This window comes from Tympanuchus pallidicinctus, unplaced genomic scaffold (assembly GCF_026119805.1).
Source record: "Tympanuchus pallidicinctus isolate F22 unplaced genomic scaffold, pur_lepc_1.0 scaffold1, whole genome shotgun sequence".
Classification (NCBI taxonomy): Eukaryota; Metazoa; Chordata; class Aves; order Galliformes; family Phasianidae; genus Tympanuchus; species Tympanuchus pallidicinctus.
Genome location: NW_026294618.1, coordinates 108648523 through 108667882, shown reverse-complemented (window position 1 = coordinate 108667882; position 19360 = coordinate 108648523). Strand labels below are relative to the sequence as shown.

The 19360-nt window shown below is 35.8% G+C and overlaps 1 protein-coding gene across 7 annotated transcripts in view; it reads left to right on the top strand.

The window, feature by feature from the left end:
- Positions 1-19360, top strand: part of USP34 (ubiquitin specific peptidase 34) — a 132922-nt gene that overhangs the window by 31463 nt on the left and 82099 nt on the right. For all 7 annotated transcript variants that reach the window (XM_052690197.1, XM_052690203.1, XM_052690214.1 and 4 more), the window contains exons 6-8: positions 879-946; positions 6884-7076; positions 12597-12658. In XM_052690197.1, the coding sequence (XP_052546157.1) occupies positions 879-946; positions 6884-7076; positions 12597-12658 (323 nt within the window). The remainder of the gene's footprint in view (positions 1-878; positions 947-6883; positions 7077-12596; positions 12659-19360) is intronic.

Here is a 19360-nt window from a genome sequence, read left to right as displayed (position 1 = left end):
AGATGTAAACTGACATGTCACTTTGAGTGACTGTCACTGTTATCTATTGGGAAGAGCTGTGTACTGTGCACGTGTTATTTAAATTATATCAGTAGTAGTAACAGCTGCTAACACTGCATCTGTGCTAGATCCCTTACCTGGTACCTAGTTGTCTTTCTGTAACAGGTTTAACAGGCTCAGCATTCCTTTTTGAAATGCAGATGGAACTTGTACGTTATCCAGTTAAGTAGTTTGGTTGGTCCTCTTTTCCTCACAGCAGTGCTAAAAAGCTGTTTCAGGTTTCTTTTCTGCATGTATTTTCTTACTGTGTACAGCTGTGTAAAAGTGGTAAAGGCAGTGTGGTGAACACAGGGATGCAAAGACAGTATTTGAAAAGGTCTGCTTTTTCTTGCTGGTTATAAAACATAGTTTTATTTCATAGGGTGTATAAACTCTAAGAAGCAAAAAGTCAACACAAGTAAAGTCATTTTTCATGATTTTGAAGTCTTTTGTAAGGAACAGAATTTCTAATGTGGACTTTTAAAAAAACAAACAAAAAAATCCCACAAAACAAGACCAACACATGGCTGAGCAGTAGTTATTCCTACAGGACAAGCTGCAGAAAATTCACAAATCATACTACCCTGAGATCTTACACAGAGATCTTTTATTTCCTATTTGACTAGATGAGAAAAATGTTAAAAGTCACAGGAATGTTCTTCACCTAGCCTTGAAAATCAGAAAATTAGCAAGTTGAAATGATTGATATGGAAAAAACAACAAAGCCATTTTCAGAGTGGGGGTTGCATGCGCAAATGTACCAGCAATATTTCATTCTTTAACACTCTTATTAAATGTCATTAATCAAATTTTTATCTATGTATATTTTTACGTTATAGATCAGAATATGGCTACACATCCCTGCTGTCATGCAGCACATTATACCCTTTAGGACTTACGTTATCAGGTAAATGTTTAATTTAAGAATTTGTTCTTGAGGGCATTTTGAATACCTACTTACATGTACTTTCTAATCATTCAAGTTGTTGCTTTTTCTGCATTACTTTAATAAGGTGAGTGATGGTAACATTTAGAGGTAGTTAAGGCAGCTTGTTCCACCTACCTGATTTCAATGTGGATTGGATCAATCTTGAGAATAATATTTTTCATATGACATTCAGCCCTATGCTGGCACATCAGGATCAATCATAAAACAATTTTCTTAGAACTTTAAAGAAAATTTGCAATGAGGTGATGGAAGTGGGAGAGTAATATGTAAGCACTGAGATTTCAGTACTGCTATATACTGGTCACTGCTAGTTCTTCAGTGTTCTGACCTTAAAAGTAACTTTTCTTGCATTGGCCCAAAAACTTCTCCAGACTTTGAATTTCCTGTAACTGTACTTTCAGAAATGTGCTTATTATGGTCAAAGCTGATTTTCTTAATATCAATAAATATGCTCTTGCAGATTGTATTGTCTTAACTATAATAGTATAAAAACAATTTAAAAAGATGGGCAACAGAAAATTACACTTAATGAGGCTGAGAAATAGGTTTCGTGTATTAAAATGTTCTGGCTTTAATTGTAATTAATTTTAGCAGCATGAAAATTATTTGTTTGGATACAGACCTACCCCATTGTAACATGCTTTCTATCAAAATGATACCAGCGGACAGAAGAGTACTAGCCTGTCAGTCTTGGTACAAGTCACAAACGCAGTCCTGGTATGTGCAGAGGAAGTGGAAGCTCTGATCAGAATTCTTGATCCGCAGTGTTTCCTGTGCAATACAACAAGAAAGAACAGAGCTGAAAAAATTTAAATTACTCTTCTGCTCAAAAGTATTTTTCTTAAGAATTTGAGTTTTATTAGAGTGCCTACCAAGACCACCAACATGGGCTTAAAAACAAAAACAACAGCAACAAGCTAAGGGAGAAAACTAATTTACCAAATATGATAGTGAAATAGGAGATAATACAATATAATACAATTGGAATTGAAGCTAATAAATCAAATAAATGATTGGGAAAGAGAGAGTGACTATCTGAAACCTGAGGGCCCTCCTCTAATGCAAGGTGGTGATGGAGCACACACCGAAGAGTCAAGTGGTAAAAGAAGAGGCAGTCTTGTGACTTGTGAGCAATTTTATCTTTCCCTCTAAACAGAAAACAGAAACGGAGCAGTAAAAGTCTTCTGGGATATGTAGTTCTTTTCTCCTGAGAACCAGGTAGCTGGAAATATCAGCAATCCATGGAACTGAAGAATTAAGTCTTTAACTCCCAGTGCACCACAAAATGTTAAGGTGTGGAATACTGATAATAAAAATCATAAATCCGTGACATGGTAACAAGTACTACTGAGATGATAGTAAGGGTGATAAAGAAGGTAGGAGATTTTTTTTTTTTTTAAAACATTAAAAGGCACATGCTGGGGATGGTGGTTGGTTGTTTTTGTGTTTTTTCCACGAAAATGGCTGTTACGAGTGACATGAAGGCAATAAGTAGGGAATGATTTCCAGTTTTTCAAAACAACAGAAAATCCAATAGTCATTAGGTTGCAGGCTTAAATGAAAGGGGACTGGCTTTCCTGCAGTCACAGTTGTGAAACTAACTGCCACATGTTAATGAGAAAGTTAAGAGTACAGATAGGAGAGAAATGATTTCACAGTAGCACATAGGTTCATCTTTTATTTATGTATGGGATAAATCTTTCATCTGCTTTTAGAAAGTCTATTTTGGGCTGACTAGACCTTGCTCCAATGACACTCTTGTTATGCAAGGCAGTGCAGCAAATTTACAGTTAGTCAGTGTAAGGAATAAAGAAAAGTTTGTGTTAATTGCCAGTGCTAACTAAATATTTCATAATTTGTTAAAATGGCAAAAAACATTAAATGGCTTAGGCCACTCTATCTTTCCACTTTCAGAAAGAGATTTAACCTATTCTCCAAGTTTCTGACCAAGTGGTTGGCAATCCTGCCCATGGACAGGGGTTGTAACTAGGTAATCTTTAAGGTCCCTTCCTGACCAAGCAATTCTGTGATTCTAAATTTGAGTAGCTTTAGTCTTGGTGGTGGAAATATGATCATGTTTGATCTATGATCAGCACTGTAGGGCTGATAAGTTTTCTAATGTAGATGCAATTTTACTCATAAAGGCGTATGTGGTGCCTTCAGAAGCCACCTGGATGTAGTCCTGGCAGCATGCTCTGGGTGGCCCTTCTTGAACAGGTGTTGGACCAGATGGTCCAACCTCTAACAGTCTGTTATTCTGTGATTTTTTAATGTTTATACTGTGCTTAGGTATTACAATAACCCTGCTACATTGAAAACTCTTAATTAACACTGACTTAAAGTGTTCTTTGTAGCTTAGTATTTCTGTAGCTCTGAAAATGAATTATGGAATCATAGGATGGCCTGGGTTGAAAAGGAGCATCTGGTTTCAACCCCCCTGCTATGTGCAGGGTCACCAACCAGCAGCCCAGGCTGCCCAGAGCCACATCCAGCCTGGCCTTGAATGCCTGCAGGGATGGGGCATCCACAGCCTCCTTGGGCAACCTGTTCCAGTGCCTCACCACCGTCTGGGTGAAAAACTTCCTCCTCATATCCAACCTGAACCTCAGTTGAAGACATTCCTCCTTGTCCTGTCACTATCAACCCATGGAAACAGCCGTTCCCCCTCCTCTTTACACGCTTCCTTCAAGTACTGGAAGACCACAATGAGGTCTCCCCGGAGCCGTCTCTTCTCCAAGCTAAACGAGCCCAGTCCCCCCAACCTTTCTCCATAGGAGAGGTGCTCCAGCCCTCTGATCATCTTAGGGACCCATTCCAAGAGCTCCATGTCCTTGCTGTGCTGGGGGCCCCAGGCCTGGACACAGCGCTGCAGATGGGGCCTCACAGGAGCCGAGCAGAGGGGGACGATCACCTCCCTCTCCTGCTGGCCGCCCCTTTTTCATGCAGCCCAGAACACAGCTGGCCTTCCGGGCTGCAGGCGCACACTGCTGCCTCATGGCCAGCTTCTCGTCCACCAGGACCCCCAGGTCCTTCTGCGCAGGGCTGCTCTCAAGGACTTCTCCCCCCACTCTGTATAAACACCTGGGATTGCTCCGGCCCCAGGTGCAGCACCCTGCACTTGGCCTCATTGGACCTCATTAGGATTTCATGGGTCCACTTCTCCAGCCTGTCCAGGTTTATCTGGATGGCTTCCCTCCCTCTAACGTATCAACTGCACCATTCAACTTGCTGAGGATGCACTTGATTTCATCATCTGTGTCACTGATGAAGATGTTGAAGAGCACTGGTTCCAAGATCAGCTCCTGGGGGAGTTCCCATTTGTGATCAACCTCTGCCCAGACATAGAATCACTGATCACAGTCCTTCCGCTGCGACCAGCCAGCCAATTCCTAACCCATCAAGCACTTCACCCTTTAAATCCACACCTCTCCAATTTAGAGAGAAGGATGTGGTGAGGGGCCATGTCAGAGGCTTTGCAAAAGTCCAGGAAGATGACATCCATCACCCTTCACCCATCCGCTGAAGCCATCACTCCATCGCAGAAGGCCACCAGATTGGTCAGGCACAGTGGTGGCTTGGTGCAGCCACACTGTCTTGGATCACCCTTCGTCTTGTATGTGCCTAAGCATGGTAATCAGGAGGTTCTGCTCCATGATCTTCCCAGGCACAGAGGTGGGGCTCACTGGCCTGTAGTTACCTGGGTCTTCCTTTCTTAAAAATGGGAGTAATATTCCCTTTTTCCAGTGGCTGGGCATGATTTTTCAAATTGATGGAGAGCGGCTCGGTGACCACATCAGCCATCTCTTTCGGAACCCTAGCATGGATATCTGGCCGCATGAAACATATGCGGTAGTTCCGTTATGAAAGCGGGAATTTTAAAAATGTTATCTCAGTACTATGAATTAAAAAATGTGGTGCAGTTGATGCAAGCTAGGGCTAGATACAGTAAATGAGCTAAGAGAGTCCTGAGGATATTGTTGTTCTGTGAGCTTTGTGTATAAATATATACCGATACTGTTGCATTTTGATAAAAAAAGATCTGTTTTGTTAACTAGATCAGCATAATTGCTTCAAGCTTTTGAGTGTAAGCAGAATTTTCAGTGAAAGCCCTGCTAGTGACATCTAGTGAGGCCACAAGTACACCCTTCTTTCTGTATAAAAAGACTGTGTTTTTTCCTGCCTATTTCAACAGTCGCTCGTTATCTGTCTGTTGTAGTTTAAACCGGCAGCACCACACAGTCATTCACTCTCTGTTCTTTCCAGTGTGATGGGAGAGAACTGGGGGGGGAGGAGGGGGGGACGAAAAAGGTTGATTTGTGGGTTGAGAGAAAAGCTATTTAATATGGTAGGAAAGGAAGAGAGAAATAACAGGAATGATAATTATGTGTATTTACAAAACATGTGAAGCACAACACAATTACTCGCCACTTGCTGACCAGTGCCCAGTCAGTCCCTGAGCAGCAGCTGCCGCCCTAGCCAGGTCATGTCAATGTTATCTTTTTTTCACATGATATCATATGACATAAAATATTCTTTTGGCCTGTTTAGGCCAGCTGTCCAGATCTCCCAGCTCCTTGGACATCCTCAGCCCCCTCTGGCAGGACAGTACAAGGAAATGAAATGTCCTTTGCTCTCTGTACAGCACTGCTCAGCAACATCTAAAGCATCAGTGTACTATGTATCAGTGTACTATGTAGACGTAGTATCAAACCAGACAGGATGAGGGGAAAAAAAACAACTGTCCTAGCTGAAACCAGGAAACTTACACAATTTTTTTCATTCTACATATAATTTCTTTTAAGATCTTTGGTCTTTCGGATTTCTTGTCTAAAATATGACAATGCATATTATGATTGAAGAACTTTGGGAACAAGGGCTGATTATAGTTTGCATATAAAAATGTGGAGGTAAAATTGATCAAAAGTTGCTGAGAGTTGAAATGATTACATTTTGTACCATGGACCAGTTAATTTATTTTGTCAGAGTGCAGCTCCTGTCACCTGTCTGTAGATTTGATGTAGTTTACTGGCTCTGGTTTGCTGCTGAACTCTTTCAAGTGAGTTGTGCCTTTTCATTGTCAGTTTTGTTTAGAAATCATAGCACAGAAGCATACCATTATCTGACTTACACTGCTCTGTGTAAGAAGTAAATTTCATAATTAATAAGGACCCTCAGTGGTCCTTATCTTGTCTTTCTTTAACTTAGCCACGATTTCTGTTATGGATGTAGTCTCTGATCATTTGCACTAGAGCATCTTTTTTGTGTTTAACAATGTTAAGTATCACTGGAGCGTGTTTATTTTAAGGCCTCTACACAAGAGCTACGAGAAAGGACCTCAGTCTAAGAAAGAAGGCCTGTAGGTTTTTTGTTGTTGTTTTTTAAATTTACTGATGTTTATACAGCAGTGCGAAAGAATAGTGTGCAAGTGTAATTAAGTGCAGTTTAATATCTCTTTTGCATTTTATAATATTCTCTTATATTTGTCAAGTCTTCCCAGGATGGGTCCAGATTCAAGACTGTCAAACGTATTTATACTATATTTTTGTGTATTTAAATCTAGTTTGGATGGAGTTGAAATACTGAAGGCTTCTAATCTGCCTCTCCAAAGAACTGCATGAGATTTGTGCCATTCTACATAAATCTGTTTCTTCTGAAAATAAATTTGAAGAGGTTTAAAATAAGAAATGTATTTATTTTTTATAATATTTTATCTAATTCCATAGTGTTTTTTTCATTGTTGTCAACTTTTGATAGACTATTGATAATGGTATTTTAAGGCTTAGTACTCTTAGGGCTGTTGGAAATACATACTTGCTGTAATCCAGATGTATTTCAGGAGTGTTCTAGTTTGAATCACACTCTTTTTTCTATTCTTCCTTTTGTAATTTATTCTAGGTATTTATGCAAACTATCAGACCAGGAGTTACGACAGACTGCAGCCCGGAACATGGCAGATTTAATGTGGAGCACAGTTAAAGAGCCACTGGATACTGCTTTGTGCTTTGATAAAGAAAGTCTTGATCTTGCGTTTAAATACTTTATGTCTCCAACTCTAACAATGAGATTGGCTGGGCTGAGTCAAATAACAGTAAGAACTCTTTTAAAAATATAATAATTTTTAGAAGAAAATGTCTTTTTGTGCCTTACAAATTTCTGACTTGTTTTTCAGGTTGTTTTTTTTTTTTAATGTGTGAAAACAGCAGAACCCTAATCTATGCAATATTAGGAAATTACAGTCGTGGTTGTGAATGGTTCACTGAGAGATATGAGTGTAACATATTCCCTGAACAATTTACCATCCTAAACACAACTGTGTTTTAAATATGTTTTGTGTCAGCTGTGTGAAATTAAATCCCTTGACATGGCTATATTTGTTGCTTACCACAAAGCAATGTTTTGATTTTCATCTTCACACTGTTTTGATTACTGTGATTGGCTGCTTCTCTGTATCATATGTACCGTTTTCCTGTTTGTTTTGTATAGTCTCTTTCTCAAGAGAGTGCATTTCTGCATCAATTAACAGAAATTGAATTGAGAAGATCTATATATACAGCAAAAAATATAAGTACATTTAAAACAAAAATCCTCAGTTTTGTCTTTCCCATGGAAATGTTGTGCACATCACTAGTCAGTGTACATTGTGAATCCTTTGTCAGTCATTGTTTCCAACATATGCATTCAAGTCATACTGGGACAGAAGTGAACGTTACTAATCTGAGTCTTTTCAGTTTTTGGGTTTGTTTGACAATCTTAAATATAAGATTTATAGGACTTATTGTCGTGTTCGCCTTAATACAAAAAACGATGAATAGAGACAAAATATTATAGAATGGTTGAACGATTTGCAGTCTTTTCTGGACACATTTAACTTCTCCTCTAGTAGATTACAAAGTATCACTCAATTATTCTGTTCGTCACTGAGTGTCAGTAAATACAAGACAGGTTTACGTAGATTTCATTTTACTTTTTGCTGTAGTTATATGTAGAATTATTTGCAGTTGCATTTTTGACCAATTTAAATATTTAAAATAACAATGTTAATTTAAAATTTAAAAAAACCTGTGTTTTCCATTAGAATATATGTATTTTTGTTTAAAAATACCAATAATTAATTTGCATTGACACATGACCTCCTACATTTAAAAAAAATATGTAAATTATATCCATGAAGTATTAAATGCTATTTTAAGAGATTCTGTACTTTTTGTACCCAAATCCATTGTCATTTAGTTTTGCACTTATATAATGGAAAACATTAAGACAGTTAACTCAATAGAGATAGTAAAGCAAACTACAGAGAAATTTAACCGTTAGAAGAAATAATGATAGTGTGTATTTGTTACTGTTTATATGCATAGATAATTTTTGACTTTGCATAAATGCTATTCATAGTATGCATGATGCTTGAATTCTGATTTTCTGTCTTCATTAGTATAAAGTGAATTTTCAGGTTTGTTTTGTATAGTGCAAAAACTTGGGAGGATTGTGAAGTCCTAGGCTGAAAATACAGCGTCTGTTTTTGTTTGGATTTTTCATTGCCATTTACATTCATGTTTGTAGAGTTACAGATCTCTTAACATACCTCGTAGATATATTTAAAAATATGGTCATTGCTTGGATGTAGAAGGAATTTCCCTCTGCCACACTTTTTGAAATTTTATTTTATTCAGTATTGATTTGGAAAATGTAATTTCTAGTATCACTGGTTTAAGAGTAAATTTCCAGTGTTTGAGTTACATTGTGTTTTTATTACCGCAGCACTTCAGTTTTGAGCGGTTGATTTTGTCAGCTACTTTGTGCATATCCATATGCAAAACGAATGCATGAATTTAATCTTTATGCATTTTGTTCTTTTAGGGGAATGTTAAATTGTGTCTCTTTAAATAGTTACGCTTTGACATGTTGCAATCAATGGTTGTTGAGTGACGAAGTGAGATTTTTAGCAACAGATATTATCAAAAGCAACATTTTGCAGTATTTTTCGACTAAAGCAAATAGGTTTCAGCATGTGAAAAAAAACAACCCTGTTATGTTGTTTTTTAATAAATTATTGAGTCTTTTTTTATATAAATAGTCTATAAAACTACTTGGAACTCAGAGACAAGTCATTATTCTTTTTCATTCAAATCATGGGGAATTTTCTTTTTTGGTTCTATTTTTAAAGATCTCATGGAAGAATCTTTGGAGGCATCTAACACTTTTTCTTGACTTTTGAGCTTTGGTTCATTTAGTTTATTTGTTTTGCCAGGAGCAGTTTTAATTGCCAGATCTGTGAAATTTGAGCCAAAATTTACAGGAAGTTTTACTGCAAACAAGGATCTGTTTGCAAAAATATCATGAAACCACTTAGTGTTTTCACACAATCTTGTCTTTTATTGATATGCTCTCTTGATTACTTTTATGAAGTTTTCTTTTCTACTCATGACTTTGGTGGCTAGAATTTGTCAAAGTAATTTCATTGAATTATTCTACCCAACCAATGCAATTTCAGCCTTCCATTTTGTATTCAAGACTTTAGAATAAAGAAAACCGCAAAATATTTTCCATTCTTCAACTTTTATTTGTCTAAAACTGAGGATTTGGTCTTGGTCTATTTGGTCTGACATGACCAGTTCTAAAATTAAACCTTTCAGTTCCATGGAAACTCTTGAGACTCGCAGAATATGTGCTGTATGGCGTACGAGGATTGTGTCTGCTTACCACCAAATACAGACTTACCTCTCTTGAGGAGTAGTGTATACATAATGTGTCATATCATCTGACTTAAGTTCTTATTTACAAAACAAGGTTGGAGATAGACACTTGCAGGTTAATTTTAGCAAAGATGAAGCTTGAGTGATTGAATATCAAATTGGAAATAGCTATAGAAAACTAAGATACACCAGAAGTTTTTACCTTGTCCCACTTCAGTTTCATTTCCCTGTCATTCAGTTCCTAAGTTCCCTTTTCTGTGTCTGCTATTGTATCACAGATAGGATTCTTTTCTTTTTTCATTTCCAAATTCTTCTAGTTAGTTAGAAATTAACTTAAATATGTAGGAATAAATATTCATAACTTATCTGGGCATTCTTTTTTTTTTTCCAGGTTTTTAGTGAAGATAGAAATGTAGCGTTATAGGATTTTCCCAGGAAAAAATAAAAATCAGTACAGAAATTAGACAGTGCACATTTATTTCTTCCTGCATTGGTTTCCTGTGTAGAAAGTTTAATTTCCCTCGATGACTGGACCATGACACACGAGTAGCTAGGGAGATTGCTTTCCATTCTTAGCTTTCTTTGTTTTCCTTCTGTTGTACTCAGTAACCAGAACATCTTTATTAGATGGATTGAGTGTCTGGGCAGAGGTGTCTTCAGTTTCTTGAAGTCTTTCATATGTATCACAAAAAATTGAAAAATGTTATTGTCTTTGATATTTATTGATAACATATCATGAAGTGAAAATTTTTACCAGGTGAGTGAGAACAAGGTGGTGCATCACTTTCCCATATGTACTTTGTATTGCACTGTTATGTCAAAAATCTAAGTCTTTAGTTGTTGAAATCATATGAACCTGCAAATATAATAAATGCCACCTTTTGACAAAATTCCTTTGGATAAGGATTCTGTATGGGAAATTTGAGTCAACATGTGACCATAGATTTAAAATTGGTAATAGTCATACTTCGATACGCTCACTTTCTGATCAATTTGAAAACGTATTCAGAAACTCCAGTTACCTTTCACTTTATTTGACCCTGTTCTAATCAGTCAACTTGTTTGTTAAGTTCTGTTCCGTGTTTCACTGGAAAAAAAAAACCAACATATCCTGTGTTTCGTTGAAAATTACTATTAATAACTTATTTGTTAATCGTTGCATAATCTAGCTTGCATGTCTCACTAATTTTTACTCATATTCAATTTTGTTTCTTAAAAAACACATTTTTTCCCCTCTTAAAATTTTTGAGATTAGGTATAAATATTTGTGTACAGTTTGAAGGAGATGAACTGTCAACAGAATTATGGAGTGCATGAACTTGAGTTGTTGCAAGGAAGAAAAGAATAACTCTTTTGATGAAGAGAAGTGACAAATTTGATCGGAATTTCAAAAATTTCATTGCAATGCCTTTTTTTAAAAATGACAAAACAAAAAATAAGCTTTATTACGTAACTTTAAATGTTGAAAATATGTTCATGTAAATAATTGGTCGCAGAGCCACCTGTGTTTCTGGAAGGTTGAAGCTGAGGGAAAGAGAAAGCTCATGGGAATTTTATTCTTTTCATTTGAAATGAGTATTTTTTATTAAAAGTCCTTAACTTGCAAACACAGAGGAAAACCAGTATGGTTTCATCCAATAATGTCAAGTTGTACAATAGATAATTAAAGCTATCTCATTATTTTCTTTGAGAGCACTTCTCCAGGGGAATTTCTTATGGAAAGCCTTTCTAAATACTAGAGAAATTCCAAATGTTTAAAGGTGCATAAAAAAATTGTTTAGTCTGTATAATTGACAGCCTTGGGATTTGCAATCTGTAGTTTCTGCAAAACATACTTGTCAAATCTGTGTGTATTTTTTATGTTAAAATTCCAGTTCTGCTAGTGTACTCTTGTCATCCTCCTCTATCATAACATTCAGGTATTGAAACGATTCACTTTTCTCATGCAGCATTGAACTAAGTTTTAGATCATGGTAGTGGGCTTATGCTTCTGAAGACAGCTTTATCTTCTTATAGATGGCAATAATGCAAGCTATTCTGCACCAAGTTATTCCAATCTCCTTAAATTAACAATAGGAGAAGGTTGAAATAACTTGATAGTGAAATGAGGCAGTTCTGTGAATAAGTTTATTTGTAGTTTCAGAGCATGGAGTTAATACACTTTTGTAACAAATAAAATTGCTTTCCTGTAAATAGAGAAAGGCATTACAATTTGACAACAAACTAACTAAACCCACTATCAAATATAGCTTTTCAGAATTCTTGGCTTTTGAGGGTATTAACAATAAATTTTAGCAACCTGAACAAAATTAAGATTAGTATACAATCAGAAAAGGTTTTGGTTCATGGACATATTTACTGAGGTGTTTTATAAATGTGAGAAAGAACATGAGAGACGTGATCTTTTAACAGGTTGATTTCTTTAAGACATCTTGTTAAAAATTTTAAAAAAACCTCCACTATTTTTATGAATATTGAAATTTTAACTCACTTTGTAGACTTTTTTTTTTTGCCACATTACCAATAATGAGGTCTTTATTGTTGTAGTAAGTTCTGTAATGATACAGAAACTCATCCTGAAGCCTCTGTTAAGAGTGTGTGTTTCATTACTCATGAAGAGCTATGTGCAACGATACTACCAGATGCCTTCATTTGATTTCTGTTGAGGACAGTTTTCTAACACTGTTTAACTGGTTTAGTAAAAGAATTGTTGATTTAAAAGAATGAACAAATAAGTAAGATCAATCCTGCTTGCCTGCTAGAGTGCATGTTTAAATTTTTGAGTTTACTTAAAATCACTGCAAGGACTATAAAGACGTCTTTTCTGTTACTAATATTATTTATAAATATAGCAGAACTACTTTACAACATATTTAGATAACATTTTATTTTCTTCTTCCTTTTTCTAACTATAGAATCAACTTCATACCTTCAATGATGTCTGTAATAATGAGTCATTAGTTTCAGACACAGAAACGTAAGTAGGAATATTACATACTTCAACTGCTCTGTATAATTGCAGTTCTGTATTGTTGTAGATTTAAAACATTGGGAATCTGATCATCTGAGCTGTTTGTGAGAAATATTTTTATTGGGGTGTAATAAATGTTTTTAAATGGTTATTTCTGAAGTATTACTAAATATTTGTGGATTTTTTTACTGTTTTTTTGAAGGAGATATGGTAACCTTTAGGAAAATGTAGATTATGAAATAATAAATTCCTGTAACAGCTATGAAGTATAAATATGAACTAGCTAACTCACATCCAAGTAATATTTTTGCTGTCATTTCATTGCTTCTAATACTGTAGTTAACTAAGACTTGTTTTTCTGTCACTGGCACCCATTCTTGTTACTAGTTTTCCAAATTTTGTGAGAAAGTGCTTTTAGAACAGGTTTTTGTTGCTTGTTTTTTCTTTTTCTTTTTTTTTTTTTTCCAAAATCCCTTTCAGGTGAGTGTAACAATTTTAAACACGACTCCTATAAATCTTTGTGAAGTTTAATGCGTGGGATTGTATTCCATTAAGGAAATGTATGATGTTTGGACAGCTTTAAACTTAACATTAGAACTGTTTATGATTTAGACAAAATTTTGTATTTAGGTGGGTGAAATAAGCATTCTTTTGAATTCCTAGACAAATTCTCTAAAATGTAGGATTTTACTTAAAATATGTACTTTCCTCATATCTTAGGAATTGTATCCACATGTTTATCTTGTTTCACTAGATACACACAACCTCCAGTATCTTTTCCGGGTTAGCAGTGTGTATGACAGCAGCAGTTGGCTTCCTTTTTTTATGTAGTTAGTTGGTTTTCTTTAACACTTGCTTATTTAGCTCTAGCAGCAGTCCTATTTCAGTTTTTGATTGCAATGTTGTAAAGTTCATGGGAATAGCAACTTAAATGCTTTGTGGAATTTGTGTTAATAAGTTGGTACTCTAAAAAGAATGAGAATCTATGATATTTTTGCTTCCAGAAAAATGTGGAAATACCTTGAGAATACAAACCGAAGACTGCTTGCAGTCTTTTTGTTCAAGTCATTCATCATTAAATGAATAGGTGGGCATGAGTCTGTTTATTGGAACATGACATCCATTTATTTAGAAGTGAATTTTGATACATAGTATCAGGAAAAAAAATAAATAGAATTACCTTCGAGTGTGATGTAAATATCTCACTATAATCTAGTGAAACCTGAACGCAATTTCACTAAGCAAATGTACATTTCTCAATATTTGCAGTATTCTAATAAATTATTTGTGCCCTAGCAGGTGTGGTTTTTTTCCAAAGTCTTTTGTTCGATATCAGTAGAAGCAAATACTGCAGGAATAAAACTAGCTTTTAGGTTATGCAGTAGAAAGATTTTAAGTGAGGTGGCTTGGTTGACTGGGGTGTTTTCAGTCTTGTACTGGCAGTTCATGGTGTATTGTTACTCTGGGACGGGCAAACATGTTTTATCCGTTCTTTCTCCTCCTTGCTTCATGCTATGAATCTGAAACTGAGGTGTTTCTTGGTTTATTTTGTGAAATACATTGTGAGTGAATTGTTTAACAAGTAGTAACAAATTGAGGAGCACAAAAAAGAGGGTGTTAAATTTCCCTGAAGAAGAGCAAATGTACTGTGGAAAAAGATCAGTTATCTTAAAGCTAAAGGAAATTGTCAAGTTCTCCTCTGGGATATTACTTTCTTGGCAAGGGCATCTGTAAGCATGTCATTTGAAAGGAATGCATTGTTAACAGAATACCTTTTTTTCCCATGTTTGTAGTATGTGATTTTTTTTCTAATCTGAATTCCAGTCATTCTGATATTTTACCTGACAAATTGGGTACAAATCAATACCAAGTGTTGCTACTTGTATTCACATTTTGGAATCACGTATCCTATTATTTTGCAGGCCAAATAATCACGAAAGTTTGACACAGAAGGATGGGGAAAAATGTCTTTCTTCTGCAGTTCTTTCAGTACAAAGCTAGAGATCTCACTAGACTTAATTCATGAGAAATTTTTGGATCAGAAAGTGCTTGTGGAATTGACAGCAAAAGGAAAGCACTTCAATCCTATTTTTTTTCCTTGGTCATAGGAGAAGTCTTATTTATTTTGTACCTTTGTAGCCTCTGCAGATTTATCAAAGAAAGATGTTTTCCATTATTTGTGGTCTTCCCACTTATGTCTTTTGACTTTTTCAGATGCATTTGGAACTGTCAACCTTTGCAGTTTCTGCTTCTATATCTTTATAAGGTGGGTTTGTGGGAGGTATCTTTTTTTTTTTTTTTTTTTTTTTTTTTTTTTTTCCTTTTAAGAGCTACAAGGTAGTTCTAGCTCTTCCTCCTGTATGGAAGTATCAGATTTTTTTTCGCAAATATTTTGCAACAGTAGCTTCCCACCTTTATCTGCATGGATTGCAGATTTTTCTGTAAGACAAGCTGAAGTATTTTTTGCCTAGGGAGAATGTTGGATTTCACAGCTTTCACTGGGAAGCAGCAGAAAGCTAAGGGAAATCTGTTCTCTAGCTGTAGATATTTGCACGTCTTTTTACATTCAGTATACTTGACTTGTCTTCTGCAGGGTTGAGGGTTCGTGCTGATTGATACTGTCCAGCCGCGTGCTGTGTCTTGCTGACTCAACTTTATCCATCAGAATGATACCTGTAATTTTGGTGTTCCTGGTTTTTAAGATAGAATCTAATTTTTGATATCAAAATAATAAAATAATACCAATATCTAAGGCACTATCTAAGGTATTGAGGAATATGGGTTTTGAGGAATGTGAAATTTACCAGAGGTAAAGCAATGAGATTGAAAAGAAGAGTCTTCTTGGTTTTGAATAGTGATATCTAAAACTATTTGACTGAGGTCACTTTCTGAAAACTGGTCATTTTCTTAATGGAGAGAATGATTTTTTTCCTATATGGACTGTAAGAGGAGAAAGTATTCTTCATTTCCTTAATGAGGAACTGTTGGTTTGTGAAAACAGCAATATCAGCACTTGGCAGGCCAGGAATTTGAGGTTTGGAGTTCAGGCTGAAGCTGAGATGACTTCTCTCCTCATTTTTAGAACCTGACTGACCTCACTAAAAATTCACATCACCTGTCAACATAGGGATCTAAATTGTTTCTTCTTTCTCTTCTCTCTTAAGCAGATATTAAGCTGCAAGTTTTGTGTTGGTTTTTTCCTTCACTACTGTTTTGTTAGTTTGTTGAGTACATTCTTGTATTTTGCCTTGACTCACCAAATGAGTTTATAGCAACTTGATTTTAAAAGCCTCTTCCCCCTCTCTCTATTTCCACATTCATATGGATCTTCCCAGGTTTTCTCCAAAAACAGAATACTGTAGTTACTCACTCAGCTCTCTAGTATTTCTTTCTAGTGGCATACATTGTAGTTCAACTGTGTTATACTTCTGGTGCCTGTCAAATAGGGAGATGTATGCTGATTAAAATAATAATAAAAAAAAAAAAACAACAAAAGAACTTGAATGTTTGTTGGGAAAGTGGCTACTATGTGCTGTTCACATTTTTGACCCTAAAAAGTTAAGATCAACTCTTCCTGTTTGTGATTATTTTCATAGGCTATATTTCAGTGATCTAGTCAAGAAATGTTAGTGTTCGTTCTTTGCAAGCTACTTGTTTTTGCTATGGGTTTTTTTTTGTTTGTTTGTTTTTTTGAGTTTTTGAATTACGTTTTTTTCAGAAACATTGCTGGATTTTATCTGGTACTGAGCTAATGTGTTTCTGTAGCTGCATGGTGGATTGTAATGGGAATAGACTGGTTGGGTAAATAAGATTTTGTTTTGGGGGGTTACTTCGGTGTGGGATTGGTTCCTGAATCTGGATGTTCCTGTGGTTATTACGTATCCCACCTCAGCCTTAGCTTAAAATCTTTCTAGGATTTTAACACAGTCTTCCTTTAGGGAGGCATTCTTTAAGAGCTACCAGGAAACGTATACACAATAGTTACTTTCTGGATTTATTCACAGCAATGAATGAAATACCTTTTGTAAATGCAGTTCAGAAACATCAGGTTTTATCAGAAACAGACACTTCTGCTCTTTTTTCCAGTCTTGTGGAATATAGACAAATCAATGTTAAAAGTGGTTGAGTTTAATTTCTTGGAACTAGAACATCTGTTTTCAAAAGATATTAATTGATTGTGAATTCTATTAAAAGTTTAGGGAGAAATTAATGAAGCCTAGAGGTTGTCTAGCCCAATATTTTGTGTAGATTTCCAGCCAGAGAGAGATTTAGAGACAATTAAACTAGCATGTCTGCTCCCCTCACTTCATTTTCTCCTTTTGCCTTTACTAAATCTACCACAGAGAGCTGATACGTGTTATTTCAAAGGTGAATGTTCTCAAATCTTAAGTGTTGAGGGCTTAAATATGTTGTTTGTAGAACAGATCTTTGTACAGCTGCTTTCATATTAGAGGGAAGAGCATACCTCTATGGATTATCTGACATATAGTGGTATCACATACTAGTAATCATATAATAATTTGCAAATCATTCTGTGAAAGAGTACTTCTTTCTTTTGAAGAATACAGACTATATATACAGGAATGTTAATATAGCTATAAATCAGAATGAAATCTGTGAAAATACTGAAGATTATACTTACTAGGTTTGTTGTAAAAAGTTGTTCAAGATTGCTCTGCTTTTTTGTTTGTGTGAGGTTCTGAAATTGCTTGTGAGTTAAGGTGTTCAGTCTGTTTTCAAGTGTGAAGAAACATTCAAGGAAAACCGCTAGGCAAAAAAATCTTATCTTTGAGAGTACATGTATTAAAAAAGGGCATTCCTTCAGAAGAGTAATCCATTATTTCTCAGAAGAAAACTTGAAGACTAGAGATGAAGAGTTGTTATACTTCTTTAATAAGATGGCGTAGGAGCCAACTCAGGAAAGAGTTCTCTTTCTTTTCTTTGAGGTAGCCAGAATACAACATATAACTCTGAGTACAGCATCTAATGGCTATTGTGTCATACTGAGCACTGTGTCTTGTGTCCTTACGGATTAGCAATAACAGTGAATCTGGCAGTGTTTACCTGGGGTTTGTTGTCACTGATACAGATCCAACAATCCAGATCCCAGAAGAAACTAAGTGGTGCTGGAAGAAAATTACTTCAGTTGACTTATAACTCTGGTGTTAACTCTGAAGTGTTTTTCAGACATGTTATGTTTCTTCAAATTTCATAGTCAGAAATGTCTCCGTTCAGATCTCCTGCACCCAGTGGGTGTATGTTCAGTCGTGTCACCAGGTCTGTCTACCTTTTATATGAGAATGAAAACTAAAGCTTTTTGGCTGTGTCATGTAGCAGGATCCTTTCAACCACAGTAGGACAAAAGCAGTACAAAGCAGTAAGAGTTAAGTAGGAAGCAAACTGACTGTAAAGGAGGGAGTGACATTCAGTGTTCAAGAATGTGGGGCTGGGAAACTGTAATGTAAGACAGATGGTGATTTTTGATTTTGAATTCCATCACTTCTCCTTATGAGTGTGTATACACTGTAGGTTTATTACTTCCCAGAACACTTACATTGTAGTCCTTATGTTGGTTGGCTCTTCATCAGTAACAAATTCATTTATTTTGCTACCATGCAGTTTGCATATGAAACAAGAGTAAAGACCATTTTTCTCACATAAGAAATTAAACTGATTGCTCACATTTCACAAGTAAATCTGTGAGAACTCTGTTTTCTATTATTCTGATCTTGAGGCTAATGCCAAGACTAGTGATCTAACGGCATGAAAAGTCACAGGGCTACAAGCTCTTGAGCTATGTGGACAGTGCCACTGTACTCACTTCTGCTTGTCAGCATGGAGGCAGATGGATAAGAGTGTTGTTCAGAGCCATTTTGGTCTTCAAGGGATACTGGTAGATATATTCAATCGAACAACCGCTTCAGCTGTAAAATCTGTAAGATCCCACATGAGAACGTTTCTTCATATTTTGTTACAAACCGATTTCTGAATGCATATGTAAAATGCATACTCTGAAGTTTGGCTTGGGATTGGTGTCTGAAGTTTTATGAGTAGTGGTTAATTTTATTTTTTTATTTATTTAATGAGGCTGTTGGAAGTTAAAAAACAAAATAGACCCAATGTACCTTTTTTAAGCTCTTTTCTGAGCAGATACTCTACCTCTACCTTGGTTTATTAGCAAGTCACAAATGATAGCGTTGTTAAATTGTCAGATCTTGCAAACCAGTTAGTTCATAACTGTCTGGGGGACCTTACTTTTTTCAAATCATATTTCAAAGAACTTTAGAATGGAATGAGGCAGTGTAGGAATTCATCTGCAGCAATCAGGCAGTTCAGAACAACCGTGGAATTGGCAGTATGCTGCAAAAAGGTGAATTTGATTTTCAATTGCCTGCAAGGAAATCCTTTTTTACCTAAAAAACCAGTTTTATTGTAGTTCTAAGACTGACAATCTTTGCAATCCACAATAATAGTGGCTGTATTTGCAGCACAGGTAATAGTGGTAAAAGATAATTATTCCTGTACTCCTCTGAGAAACCCATTCTCTCCCCTTCTCTCTTGTTTGTGTGACAGAGCACTTTTATTTCAGCATCATTTAAACTAGAGACTGTACTTTAAGTACTGAAATGTACTTAAGGGAATGTACTTTAAGTACTTTAATTGCCAAAATCTGGAATAACAAACGCTTCAATGTACAATGCATAAAAA